This window comes from Procambarus clarkii, chromosome 62 (assembly GCF_040958095.1).
Source record: "Procambarus clarkii isolate CNS0578487 chromosome 62, FALCON_Pclarkii_2.0, whole genome shotgun sequence".
NCBI lineage: Eukaryota > Metazoa > Arthropoda > Malacostraca > Decapoda > Cambaridae > Procambarus > Procambarus clarkii.
The window spans coordinates 16,792,484-16,806,822 of record NC_091211.1 but is presented as its reverse complement, the minus strand read 5'-3'; the positions used below and the strand labels follow the sequence as shown (position 1 = coordinate 16,806,822).

The window sequence follows — 14,339 nt, the reverse complement described above, 5'->3', positions numbered from 1 at the left end:
GTGTATGTGTGTGTGTATACATATAGAGGTATATGTAGTAGACATAATAGGGGAAAAACAGATGAGGGTTTGAAAGGCGGGGTCCAAGAGCTAATAGCTCGATTCTGCAGATACAAATATCTGACTGAGGACGCGTACCAGATATGTGAGTCATGTTTATCAGATCACGGCTCACCTGGCTACACAGTCAGGTGTGTGTGGACGAGATGAGTGTGAGTGACAGGTATATTTCCCTGTGTACTTTGTATGTAGTGCGGCTCTAGTAGATATGAGGGTGTAGTAGACGTGAGGGTGTGGTAGACATGAGATGTGGTAGATGTGAGGTGTGGTAGAGAGGGCACAGCTCCACAATGCTGGGATAAGAGGGGGAAAATCACTAATAGAGGGTTAGAATGAGTGTAACTCACTCTAGATCAATATAGCGGTGTGCCCCATCCCCCCTAGGATATACCCCCCCAGCATGCATGTCACCCCCCCCCCCAACATATAGGTCACCCCTCCCCCCTGCACCACCCCCCATGTTGGCGCCACAGGAGCGGTGAACAACGACTGGTGTGGCGTCAGGCAGCTCCCCTAGACTATGGGCGTTTGGTCAAGTGTGTCACCTGACGATGGTGTCACACCCACTTCACCCGTGGCAGGAAGGACTAGCTTAGCGATGATCTTAAGTCGAGAGAGAAGTATTGTGGTGACACGTCCCAGCCTCGTTGGCTGGGTTGCCAGCACCAGCCTCGTTGCCTGGGTTGCCAGCACCAGCCTCGTTGGCTGGGTTGCCAGCACCAGCCTCGTTGGCTGGGTTGCCAGCACCAGACTCGTTGGCTGGGTTGCCAGCACCAGCCTCGTTGGCTGGGTTGCCAGCACCAGCCTCGTTGGCTGGGTTGCCAGCACCAGCCTCGTTGGCTGGGTTGCCAGCACCAGCCTCGTTGGCTGGGTTGCCAGCACCAGCCTCGTTGGCTGGGTTGCCAGCACCAGCCTCGTTGCCTGGGTTGCCAGCACCAGCCTCGTTGCCTGGGTTGCCAGCACCAGCCTCGTTGCCTGGGTTGCCAGCACCAGCCTCGTTGCCTGGGTTGCCAGCACCAGCCTCCATACTCAAGGTGCCACTATGCCACATCACCTTGTTCTTGGTGACTTTTATTTTTTATTAATTTATTTATTTTATTTATAGTTGTTGTTGCTTACGATTCGCTACTTGGAACAAAAAGTTCCAAGTAGCACGGGCTATGGTGAGCCCGCAGTGGACATTTATTTATATATACAAGAGTTCTTACATTCGTGTACAGCCACTAGTAAGCATAGCGTTCCGGACAGGTCCTTAATCCTAATTTTTCCCCGGAATACGACCTGCCAAATCGTTTGTCAACCAGGTACCCATTCACTGCTGGGTGAGCAGAGGTTACAGTAAAGGATTGGCGCCCAGTCAATCCTCCCCGGCCAGGATACGAACCCAAGCCAAAGCGCTGGGAAGTATGGAAGTATAGCCTAGTATAGTCTATACTATACTATACCTAATATAGGAAGTATAGTCAAGAGGTAGCAGGTCACCTTGTGTTAGCATATATCACTGACCTCAGAGTAAGGTAAGTGGGGGATTGCTAGGCTATGTAACACTACCTTACATTACCTTGCGGTTACCTTGAGGGGTTTTCGGGGCTTAGCGTCCCCGCGGCCCGGTCCTCGACCAGGCCTCCTCGTTGCTGGATTGGTCAACCAGGTTGTTGGACGCAGCTGTTCGCAGCCTGACGTATGAATCACAGCCTGGTTGATCAGGTATCATTTGGAATACCACTAGGTACTAAGTACCTAATGGTACTATGTTAGGTACCACTAGCATGGTACCACAACCTTGTTCCCATAAAAAAGAAAACTAGACCCCAAATTGGTAACAGAAACAGGAAAGCTGTGAAATTAGGATAAGATACCTGAATTTTACCTCTGTAGAAATGAAGATAACTAACTAGAGGAGACATGATCGCAACATAGAAGATAATTAAAAATACACAACGGTATGGACAGAACGAGAGGACACAGATGAACAAACCAGAATCAGAGTGACGTGTACAAATATGAACTGTGAAGAAGCTGATAGTGAGAGGAGGAGGCCAACTCCACCCATAACATTAACGTACATAATTTATTGTGCACCCCATACACATCCTGTGAGTGGTAGCGCAAAAAAGGATTACAGAGGTGACAAAAACTCGCCAGAGGAAGTGAATACGGGAAGAGCAGACACGAGGACACAGGGAGGGAGGGAGTGGTGATTGTGGTCGCCTGATTCAAATATGTTTATTGAGATAAGCAATAAATACATCTCAAAGGGATAGAGTAGCTTAGGCTATTTCTACCCCCCAAATGTGGTCGCTTGACACCCGTGATAGCAGCAGCCGCCGCACCACAAAGCAGTGTGGTGCTGACAGTCGACTTGAGAATGGTCCAGGACGGAGCGAAACGTCGTCGTCCCTTCACCTTCTAGTGTGTGGTCTGGTCAACATACTTCAGCCACGTTATTGTGACTCATCGCCTGCAGTGTGGTGCTTCTTGCTTTGAGTCACAGTGACTGATAAGTGTTGCAGAGAGTCAGGCATACTGGTTATGCTCCTCCTGTTATGATGCTCCTATGCTTCTGCTGCCTTTGCTAAGCTGCTCCTGATGTTGCTAAGCTGCTCCTGCTGTTGCTAAGCTGCTCCTGCTGTTGCTAAGCTGCTCCTGCTGTTGCTAAGCTGCTCCTGCTGTTGCTAAGCTGCTTCTGCTGTTGCTAAGCTGCTCCTGATGTTGCTAAGCTGCTCCTGATGTTGCTAAGCTTCTGCTGCCTTTGTTAAGCTGCTCCTGATGTTGCTAAGCTGCTCCTGATGTTGCTAAGCTGCTCCTGCTGTTGCTAAGCTGCTCCTGCTGTTGCTAAGCTGCTCCTGCTGTTGCTAAGCTGCTCCTGATGTTGCTAAGCTTCTGCTGCCTTTGTTAAGCTGCTCCTGATGTTGCTAAGCTGCTCCTGATGTTGCTAAGCTGCTCCTGCTGTTGCTAAGCTGCTCCTGCTGTTGCTAAGCTGCTCCTGCTGTTGCTAAGCTGCTCCTGCTGTTGCTAAGCTGCTCCTGATGTTGCTAAGCTTCTGCTGCCTTTGTTAAGCTGCTCCTGATGTTGCTAAGCTGCTCCTGATGTTGCTAAGCTGCTCCTGCTGTTGCTAAGCTGCTCCTGCTGTTGCTAAGCTGCTCCTGCTGTTGCTAAGCTGCTCCTGCTGTTGCTAAGCTGCTCCTGCTGTTGCTAAGTTATGGGTTATAACAATGGCTGAAAATGACTGTGACTTCATTGATGACTGCCTCCAGGTAGGCTTGTTCCCCGTGCGCCAGGGGGCGGTTGGTGCTAGCCTCAGGTGTCTGTGCGCCAGGGGGCGGTTGGTGCTAGCCTCAGGTGTCTGTGCGCCAGGGGGCGGTTACTGCTAGCCTCAGGTGTCCGTGCGCCAGGGGGCGGTTGGTGCTAGCCTCAGGTGTCTGTGCGCCAGGGGGCGGTTACTGCTAGCCTCAGGTGTTCGTGCGCCAGGGGGCGGTTGGTGCTAGCCTCAGGTGTCTGTGCGCCAGGGGGTGGTTACTGCTAGCCTCAGGTGTCCGTGCGCCAGGGGGCGGTTACTGCTAGCCTCAGGTGTCTGTGCGCCAGGGGGCGGTTACTGCTAGCCTCAGGTGTCCGTGCGCCAGGGGGCGGTTGATGCTAGCCTCAGGTGTCCGTGCGCCAGGGGGCGGTTACTGCTAGCCTCAGGTGTCCGTGCGCCAGGGGGCGGTTACTGCTAGCCTCAGGTGTCCGTGCGCCAGGGGGCGGTTACTGCTAGCCTCAGGTGTCCGTGCGCCAGGGGGCGGTTACTGCTAGCCTCAGGCTAGCCTCAGGTGTCTGTGCGCCAGGGGGCGGTTGCCGTGTCCATGTTAATGTTGTCTCTCGGCCAACTTGTATGTTGTGATCAAGTGTGTCTTTACCATTCCTGCCATGTGGGGTTGAGTTCTCTCAGCCTATTCTCATACTCATGTATCAGGATAGCCCTAAGTGGTAGATTGGTAGATTAATATAACATTATTGGAAGGTATATAGATGTAATATATATATATATATATATATATATATATATATATATATATATATATATATATATATATATATATATATATAATCTCCAGATATTATTTCATGTCATTCGCGTGCACCAGCACTCTTCTGGGGACCAGGTGGTGTTGACCAGGTGGTGTTGACCAGGTGGTGTTGACCTGGTGGTGTTGACCAGGTGGTGTTGACCAGGTGGTGTTGACCTGGTGGTGTTGACCTGGTGGTGTTGACCAGGTGGTGTTGACCTGGTGGTGTTGACCAGGTGGTGTTGACCAGGTGGTGTTGACCAGGTGGTGTTGACCTGGTGGTGTTGACCAGGTGGTGTTGACCAGGTGGTGTTGACCTGGTGGTGTTGACCAGGTGGTGTTGACCTGGTGGTGTTGACCAGGTGGTGTTGACCAGGTGGTGTTGACCAGGTGGTGTTGACCAGGTGGTGTTGACCTGGTGGTGTTGACCAGGTGGTGTTGACCAGGTGGTGTTGACCAGGTGGTGTTGACCTGGTGGTGTTGACCTGGTGGTGTTGACCAGGTGGTGTTGACCAGGTGGTGTTGACCTGGTGGTGTTGACCAGGTGGTGTTGACCTGGTGGTGTTGACCAGGTGGTGTTGACCTGGTGGTGTTGACCAGGTGGTGTTGACCTGGTGGTGTTGACCAGGTGGTGTTGACCTGGTGGTGTTGACCAGGTGGTGTTGACCAGGTGGTGTTGACCTGGTGGTATTGACCTGGTGGTGTTGACCAGGTGGTGTTGACCAGGTGGTGTTGACCTGGTGGTGTTGACCTGGTGGTGTTGACCTGGTGGTGTTGACCAGGTGGTGTTGACCAGGTGGTGTTGACCAGGTGGTGTTGACCTGGTGGTGTTGACCAGGTGGTGTTGACCTGGTGGTGTTGACCAGGTGGTGTTGATCTGGTGGTCAACATCTCCAGTCTCAATTTATATTGTAGTGTTGTATTCATTGTATACACCCACCTCCAGGTTCCGGGTGTCTGGAATATAACATAATTCCAGCATTATAATTCATAATGCATAATTCAGTATAATTCAGCACACATAATTCCAGCATTATGTATGCTGCCCATAATATTATTGCATTTATGATTGCTGGGCCAGCGTCGGTGTTGCAAGCACCCCAAGCATATATTCCCGCTCTTAATATAGGACTTTTGTGTATATATATATATATATATATATATATATATATATATATAATATATATATATATATATATATATATATATATATATATATATATATATATATATATATATATATATATATATATATATACTAATCTTCACGCGGTACTGTTTATCTTGTTCTCCTGATTGCCGTACATTTGTCGGTGTTCATTTTAAATAGCCACTCGCTGGGCCGGTCCGATAGCTTCATATATAGATAATTCTGTGTCTGTCCTTAATATAATAATACTCATTGTCTGTCTGTATTTTTGTTTAAACATTTATAAAGTGAAACCTGCTACCTCAGGTCACGTGCACGCAAAGAAATCAATATGAACCATGTATGCATGGCTCTCAGTGCCATAGAGCGGCTCTATGGTCCATAGAGCATAGAGGTGATCTTTACTTGCCCTGGTGGCAATTTCCTCTTTTGTGGTCTAACCGTTTTCTGTTTATTATAAATAATTTAACTATTTAGCTCTTCCAATTACCTCGACGTCTGTATTTCAGTACATTGTAAGAGGCCTTATGACAGTCTAGGAATTTGCAATAAACCCTTTCTTCCCATATCCTTCTGATCAGTGTTATTCAAGTCATCAAATTCTGATAGATCAATTTAAGAAGAATTGCCCATGTTGATCTGTTTGATTAATTATATTCTCTCCAGGTGTTTAAAACAAGTTTCATATCAACATTTCCACGGCCGTCTCCGGCAAATCATTCGTGTCAGCGAATCTTGCCATTTTACGCGGCAATGTTGACATGTTGATTACAGTATTAATGGTGGAGGGTAATGGAGACATGTGCGTGGCGTGGGAGATGTTGTAGGTACAGGTGCCCGGGGGGCGAGGTGAACAGGTGCCCCCCTGGAGGGCGAGGCGCCCCCCACCCCCCTAGACACGGCGACGCCACAACCTCTCATATCATGAAGTATTTATTCACCATGAATAAGGTTTAAGGTTCCCGTGTATACTGTCTTATCTAAAGTTGTTAGCTGGTGCGGGAACGTTGCTTGGTCAGTCAAGTAAAGCACCGTTGGCTTCATCCAGTAAATGGATGGGTGACCGCCATGACTGTCCTGTGCGACAAAAAGTTTACCGTATACCAGACATATTATGAGGCATATTTTTACGTCAATAAAACGTCACCAAACAGTTTCCTTATCAGAGTCAGCATATAGCATTGATTTTGTTCAACCAGTACTTTATATGAACCATCCCTAGTATTCAGAATATATTATATTGGCGAGAATTAAACAAATAAATATATTAATTTAAAAGTTAAAAGCAAAATTCAGGAAATTTAATGACAGGTAAATCAGACAGAGGCGGCAGTGCTGGCGGACGCACGATAAAATAAAAACCATTTTGTTTCGGTATAAAAAATCGACAAAATAGTGTTTATCTGTAGAGTAATGTGATATAAGGTTGTATAATAAATTAATGAAGAAGGTTTGTACTTGTCAAAGAACAAAATACATAATAATAGTAATATTGTGACACGTTTTCCCTGGTAGGTGTGTTAGACCGCACGAGAGGCATGTCAGTGTGTCACGTTAAGTCAGGCGGGGAGGGTGTGCTAGCGAGAGCTGCGAGGGCGTGCACCTCATGACTAAACCAATTACATCTAATACAAAATATATAGAAGAATAAAACAGATGTACAAGACAATTAGCTTTTAATATGAAAATATTATATGTTTTTAATGTATATATATATATATACTTTGTAGTTAACATTCAAAGTGTTCGATTTTTGTATATAGAGCTTGAGTAAATTGAGAACTGAGCAGTGAGTGAGTGAGTAAGGAGTCGTCTTGGTGATGAATAATCTCTGGTGACCCACCCTGGATGGACACCAGCCACAGGTACGTCCCGCCCTCTCTCCCACACTGCTCAACACACGTGACTACACTAGTACAGTGTCTCACACCCAAAACATTCACTTAAAGACTTGTCTTTGTAAACAAACGTTCTGCGATATAGAATTGTTGTTATTATGTATATACTACATGGCATAATGTGAGAAAAATAGTAGCAAAGTGTCCCACGTGTTAGAAAATACACCTTGTGCCCATCATGCAGCCCAGCATGGGCATGACCAACACACAGCGAGACAAACCTGAAGTTTTTGGTTGCAATTTCTGGTAATGGAGTAGTGTCGGCGCTTAACCCCGCGTGTTGCAATGGCAATAAGTTTCTTTCCTAGTTGCAGCGAGGATGGGTGTGTCTACATACGCCTTTTTGCAGGAATAGTGCTTCCGATACGGGCTTGTTGTTGTTGGGTTGAATACTTATCACTCACAGGAGGGTTATGTTGACCAGACCACCCACTAGAAGGTGAAGGGACGACGACGTTTCGGTCCGTCCTGGACCATTCTCAAATCGATTGTGTACTGCAAGTACTGGTCCAGGACGGAGCGAAACGTCGTCGTCCCTTCACCTTCTAGTGTGTGGTCTGGTCAACATACTTTAGCCAGGTTATTGTGACTCATCGCCTGTAGGAGGGTTATGGTCATTAGAATACCTTACTGACCAACATGCAGCCATTCTTAAGTTACTGGTTGTACTTGACGACTAGAGTAAACTGGGTGTATACACAGTGGCAGGGTACACCCCTGGGTGTATACAGTGGCAGGATACACCCCTGGGTGTATACAGTGGCAGGATACACCCCTGGGCGTATACAGTGGCAGGATACACCCCTGGGTGTATACACAGTGTGGCAGGATACACCCCTGGGTGTATATAGCTTTATCGCAACAACAACAACACTACCATGCAGCAGATGGAAGAATAACAGAGCCTGTAGGGGTGAGGATCCACGACTCGTGCAAGGAGGTTGCACAACACGTGGGAACTACAACCACTGAAACAAGCTGACCAAACCATAGAAATAGTTAAACCAACCTTTTAACTTAACGGAAGAGAAAGTGGTTACTCAACTGTACAAATATCTGGTGTGGGACCATTTGGACTACTGTATCTTGTTTACCTCAGGGCCATATTTGTGGCCTCCATGAGGACAGGAAGCCGGCGGCTTGTCAAAGCTTCCCCCCCCCCATTTGCCCTGATAATCTTTTCCAGATGTATTTTAAAATCCCCAACAGAGGTTTGGCGTTTATGGCTTGGGCGGGTAGGCGGTTCCACCAGTTTACAGCCATATGGGTGAAAAAGTATCCCCCGTTTTCTGTCCTACATTGTGGTTTGTTGAGCTTGAACCCGTTGGTCCTCGTTCGTGTTACTTCAGACCTTTTAAAGAAATTGTCTGGATCAACAGCCTCCAAATTGTTGAGTATTTTAAAAGTTTCGATGAGATCCGCCCTGTCATGCATGATTTACAGTGCTGTTAGCCCTGTGGCCCTCAACCCTTCCTGGTATGAGAGATGACTAAGCTCTAGTATGATTTTTGTTGCCCGGTGTTGCACCTTCTCCAGAGCAGCTGTGTCTTTCTGGAGATGAGGTCTCCATGCCTGGATACAATACTCCAGGTGGGGACGCACCAGAGAACTATACACAGTTGAACGACTACGTTCTTGTCCTTGAAGGTAAAGGAATGTTTGATTATTTTCAGGGTTTGGTTCGCTTTTTTTACTTCCGCTTCCCCTTGTTGTGCAACTTTTAGTGAATGATGGAGTCTGACTCCAAGGTCCTTATCTTTATCTATCTGTTGTAAGGTAGTGCTGTCAGTCTGGTAGTTGTGACGTGGATTGTCATGCCCCACGTGGAGGGTCTTGCATTTATCGACATTAAAAAGCTTTTGTCAGTCATCTGACCGTTTGAGGAGTTCGTGTGGATATCTTTGTAAGGTCTCAATATCACTTTCACTTCCCACTTTACCACAGATCTTTGTGTCATCTGCAAATTTATTGATGTGGTTTGTAATATTCTCATCTATGTCATTGGTGTATATGACTAAATGGGTTGGCCCCAAAATGGACCCCTGTGGCACCCCACTTAAGACATTTCCCCAATCAGATTCATTCCCATTTGGCTCCACTTTGTCTTCTATGTTTTAACCATTGTTTTATCCACTCCAGTATTCTCCCATTTATTCCATGTGCCTGTAATTTCCTTGCCAGTTTCTCATGTGGTACCTTGTCAAAAGTTTTAACAAAGTCCATGTAAGCTACATCTACTGGAAGTCCTTTGTCACAATAGCCGGTTACTGTTGTCAGAAATGTGAGCAAGTTAGTGAGGCAGGATCTATTTTTAACAACCCCATGTTGCCTTGATATTACAAGATTGTTCTCTGTGAGATGCTGTATGATTCCCTCCCTCAGGATTCTCTCCAGGAGCTTGTAGCTGTGTGATGGTAAGCTGATCGGACGGTAGTTTTCTGACCAGCTCTTTCTCCACTGGAAGCATGGCAGTATCTAAGCATGGAGACCATGTCTTCTTCTTCGGGGAAAGTACAATACAGAGTGACAAAAATCACCCCAGAACTAAGTCAACTCTCATACCAGGAACGGTTGAGTGCCACACGACCAACACTACGGGCTCACCATAGCCCGTGCTGCTTGAAACTTTTTGTTCCAGGTAGCGAATCTTTAACAACAACAACAACACTGCAAACCAGAAATGACAGGGCGGATTTCCTCGAAACTTAAAAAGGTCACATGTAACGCTACAAGGAGTTACAGCTTTAAACTAAACGAGCCACAATGTAGGGCAGAAAACTGATGCTTTTTCACCCATAGGGTTATAAACCCACGGACCTGCCTTCCCGCCCAAGCCATCAATGTAAAGACGTTTTTGCAGGTCAAAATCCAGTTGGAAAAAACTTTCAGGTTAAATAGGCGAGGAGGACCTTTGACAAGCTGCTGGCTTACTGTTCCCGTCCAGACATGGCGGGCCTCAGGTAAATTTAATTAAGTTCTTAATTATTCTTACCTATATGTGCTTGCGGGTGGAGATGATTACATCTTTGGCCTCCTTTTTTACTTTTGGGTATATATATATATATATATATATATATATATATATATATATATATATATATATATATATATATATATATATATATATATATATATAATGCATTATGTGTGGTTTCCTCCGAGGCTAAGGGTCCCCTTCTTCCAGCCAGAGGTGGTACTCCCTCCCTATATTTATATATATATATATATATATATATATATATATATATATATATATATATATATATAAAATATATATAAAGCAGGAGACTGATAGGTCCATCGACCTATGTATACACTACAATTACTTCTGCTTAAAATATCAATTGTATCGAGAGTTGGGCATTATATTGGGTCCGTCAACAGGTGGTGTGCTCGCTGACTCATGTATGGGGTTACTTGAAGCATCGTACCACGATGCTTCCACCTCAAGCATTTTAGAAATAGAAAATGACATGGATCTTAGTATGCAGTTGATGACTAGATAAAGATGACCCTCATGCTAGACAGACTAATGATGAAAGATGATGACAGTCACGTTCAAAGGCTACAGGAAATATGATGACCAAACCACACATCATAAGATGATGAGAAGATGTTTCTGTCCGTCCTGGACCTACAGGAAATATACCTACAAATGCGACCTCTTTTACTGTGTTGATTGTGCGAGTTGTGCTCCTGCAGGCTGGTCTCGGGCCTGCCCTTTGTTCTGGCTGTATTATATTCGCTGGGAAGGTGCTGGATAGCCTTGGACCTCTGATGGCCACACAGTGTTGTCTGAGTGTGGCACCTCTACTCCTCATTGGCTGTATTCTACATTTCCTGCCATGTCGTTTGCTCCAGAATGTTGGGACTGTATTGTATAAATTTGCTGGAGGACGTGGAGCCCCTCCAGCATCTTTCTTGTATATATTATTTGATACCTCTCGTCTCCTCTCAAGGGAGTACATTTTGAGAGCTTCGAGACCGTCTCAAAAGTTTAAAGGCTTTAGCGTGTTTTGTGTGCTGTATATAATAATAATAATAATAATTTATTTAGGAACAGTACATACATAGTTGCAGCGTTACAGTACAAACATTCTGTTAGATTTAAAGATAGAGGTAGTACATACAATACCTAAAGCCACTAGTAAGCATAGCGTTTCGGCCAATATATATACTTCTATATATAGTAGAAGGCAAGTATATATATACTTCTCTGCTATATATGTTCTATCTATTCCCTCTATTTCAGAAATATATCCTCATGTGAAAGGGGAAGTGAAGAAGGGACAACACCAGTCATTTTAGAATTAGCTTTTCTGTGGGGTCGCTGGATTTCAACGATCTCAGAATCTATCTTATAATTTTCCTGGCTGCCGCCATATTTGTTTCGTTAAATTCACTAAATGTCAGCTCGTCAGACATGATAATTCCCAGATCTTCATCATGTTGATTGTGTGCTCTACCCGTTTCGTTTTAAGGTCTTCATGTCTCCAGTCTCCGTGGTGCAGTGGTAAGACGCTCGCCTGGCGTTCCGCGAGCGCTTTGTCATGGGTTCGTATCCTGGCCGGGGAGGATTTACTGGGCGCAAATCCTTAACTGTAGCCTCTGTTTAACACAACAGTAAAATGTGTACTTGGTTGTAACAAGGATTCTTCGCGGCGGGGATCGTATTCCAGGGACCTGCCCGAAACGCTACGCGTACTAGTGGCTCTACAAGAATGTAACAACTCTTGTATATATCTCAAAGTGTCATACCCAAGTACCTAAACTATCACTGTTAAACATTATGTTATTTTCCGTTGCCCAACCGATCACTTCTTACTGATATAGGCTTGTAGTTATTTAGTGTCTTCTGCAGAAGTAATTTTCATGCTGCTTCTCGTACCATCCGCAAAGGATGACGAAGCTGGGATTAGTGTGTATTTGCGTCTGATATGAAAATGAGAGAAAAAATCGGCGGTGCAAGGACTGTGCCCTGAGGCACAGCGCTTTTCACTATATATGGAGTTTATTTGATTTGATTGATTGTTACTCTTTGCATTCTGTTCCCCCCTGAGTGTCCCACGAGCCTCAGAGATAATATAGAAGCTTAAATATTACACACAGAGCATCACACTAACGTGATGCATCAAATGAACAAATCTACAACAGCCGTGACGAGGATTCCGGGATGCTCCCGGACGCAGGTTCGAATCCTCGTCACGACCCTTGTAGATTTGTTCAGCCTAAATATTGGCGTTAGTGTCAGCTCACTTGCCTAGGCTGGGCCCAGCACGGAGCTTAACAAGGGAAGGTATGAGTGTTTACACAGCCTCGTGGGGTAACAAGGAAGGTACACACAACTAACTATAGAGGCCCTGCATGTCGACCCAGGGATCGATACACACACTCCCGCCCCAACGCCACCTTTCCTTCCCCAAGAATTAACCAGTTGATTGATTGAGTCGTCCGGGAACCGCAGTCCCCGACTAGTCAATATGCCGAAGAAAGGCAACAGGTAGAATACGGGTCGATCATGAACCTAAAAAGCATGGACGGTATTAGACCTCAACGTTAATCTTGCTTGTCCACAAGCAGGTAATTAGTTTGTCCTGGGAACCCTTACAGGTGCCTCAGGGGTCATAATCAACACAGCCTTCAGGTCTCGCCGCCTCACACAGGTCGCTGTCATGTGGGACACTATCTTAGACTAAAAGACTTTCCAGAAGATGAAATCCCACATGTGTAATGTATATCTTGAAAATGGCGAAAAATTATCGTAAATAAACAATTCAGGATCCCACTACCAAAGAGAGCCCAATACGCACCTGTGAGTGAGGGGGGGCAAGAACCAAACCCAAAAACTATCACTAGGCTACCCACAGGCGGGCCTTTTACCCCCATGTGTGTGAGCTATGCAGAACGCAGCCTCGCCAGATACACGAAGCAGTTACGCAAGCACCGACGAACCTGGGGCCAGATACACGAAGCAGTTACGCAAGTACTTACGAACCTGGGGCCAGATGCACGAAGCAGTTACGCAAATACTTACGAGCGTGTACATCATTCTTCAATCTTTGACGGCTTAGGTTTAATGTATTAAACAGTTCACAAGCATGAGGAATTCCCAATCAGCTGTTGTTGTTGTTATAAACAGCCTCCTGGTGCTTCGGAGCTCATTAACTGTTTAGTAATTGTAAACAAAGATTGAGAAAAGATGTAAAGGTTTGTAAGTGCTTGCGTAACTGCTTCGTGAATCTGGCTCCTATCCATCTTTTCTCAATTTTTGGCGGCTTTGTTTACAATTATTAAACAGTTAATGAGCTCCGAAACACCAGGAGGCTGTTTATAACAACAACAACAGCTGATTGGCAAGTTTTCACAGGTCTGGACACTTGCCACAAGACTGATGATGGAAAGAATCCTCTCCTAACCTTACCGAGTAAGCCGGACGACTCAAACAGAAAACGGAACAGTACGTCACTTTTGTGAGTCGATTTAATTTCAAATTACGTCCAAATTTGGCCATAGTGCGCATACCAGCGAAAAGTGACGTTATTTTTTAAGAGGACGGGTTGCACTGTCGCCTTTGTAACTGTGGAGAGAAAATACCTAAATGACCAACAGAGATTTAAGTTGGAACAAACCGTTGGATGCTCTGTTGCTCTGTTGTTATTATTATTAGTATTATTGTTTTACTGGTTATTATATAATATTATTACGCCTATTATTATTGTTAATGTGACAGTGTCAGACCACGGAGGAAAATTTAAACAGGAATTTCCTTAAGTACTTTCGTATATTAATACATCTTCAGGAGTATTAATATACGAAAGTACTTAAGGAAATTCCTGTTTCAATTTTTCTCCGTGGTCTGACACTGTCACATTTTTAATCACGTGTTTATTTTCGTGATTTAGGCACACTTATTGTTAATATTTATCCCTGGTAAAGGATACCTTTTGCATTTATTATTTTTTTACCTGGGTAAGTTTTAATATTTTTTGAGTGCTTCTTTTCACTCACTTGAAAGTCTTATATATCGTCATAAATTGAGGTTTCCAGTTATAACTGAGGAGTAATATTGCCGGAACAACCGTGGACATCTTCAAGAGAAAACTGGACTGTTTTCTAAGAGAAGTTCCGGACCAGCCGGGCTGTGGTGGGTATGTGGGCCTGCGGGCCGCTCCAAGCAACAGCCTG

General features: G+C 45.2%; 1 protein-coding gene across 4 annotated transcripts in view; it reads left to right on the top strand.

Annotated features, from left to right (window-relative positions):
- Window positions 1–14,339, top strand: part of LOC123766446 (phosphatidylinositol 3,4,5-trisphosphate 3-phosphatase TPTE2) — a 98,236-nt gene that overhangs the window by 10,693 nt on the left and 73,204 nt on the right. The window contains exon 1 of one of the 4 annotated variants that reach the window (XM_045755555.2): window positions 6,967–7,121. The exons of 2 other annotated variants lie outside the window; for them this stretch is intronic. In XM_045755555.2, coding sequence (XP_045611511.2) covers window positions 7,105–7,121 — 17 coding nt within the window. In that variant the 5' untranslated portion in view covers window positions 6,967–7,104. Of the gene's footprint in view, window positions 1–6,966; window positions 7,122–10,085; window positions 10,115–14,339 lie in introns of those variants that run through there. One more of the 4 variants, XM_069308220.1, reaches the window with a different exon arrangement.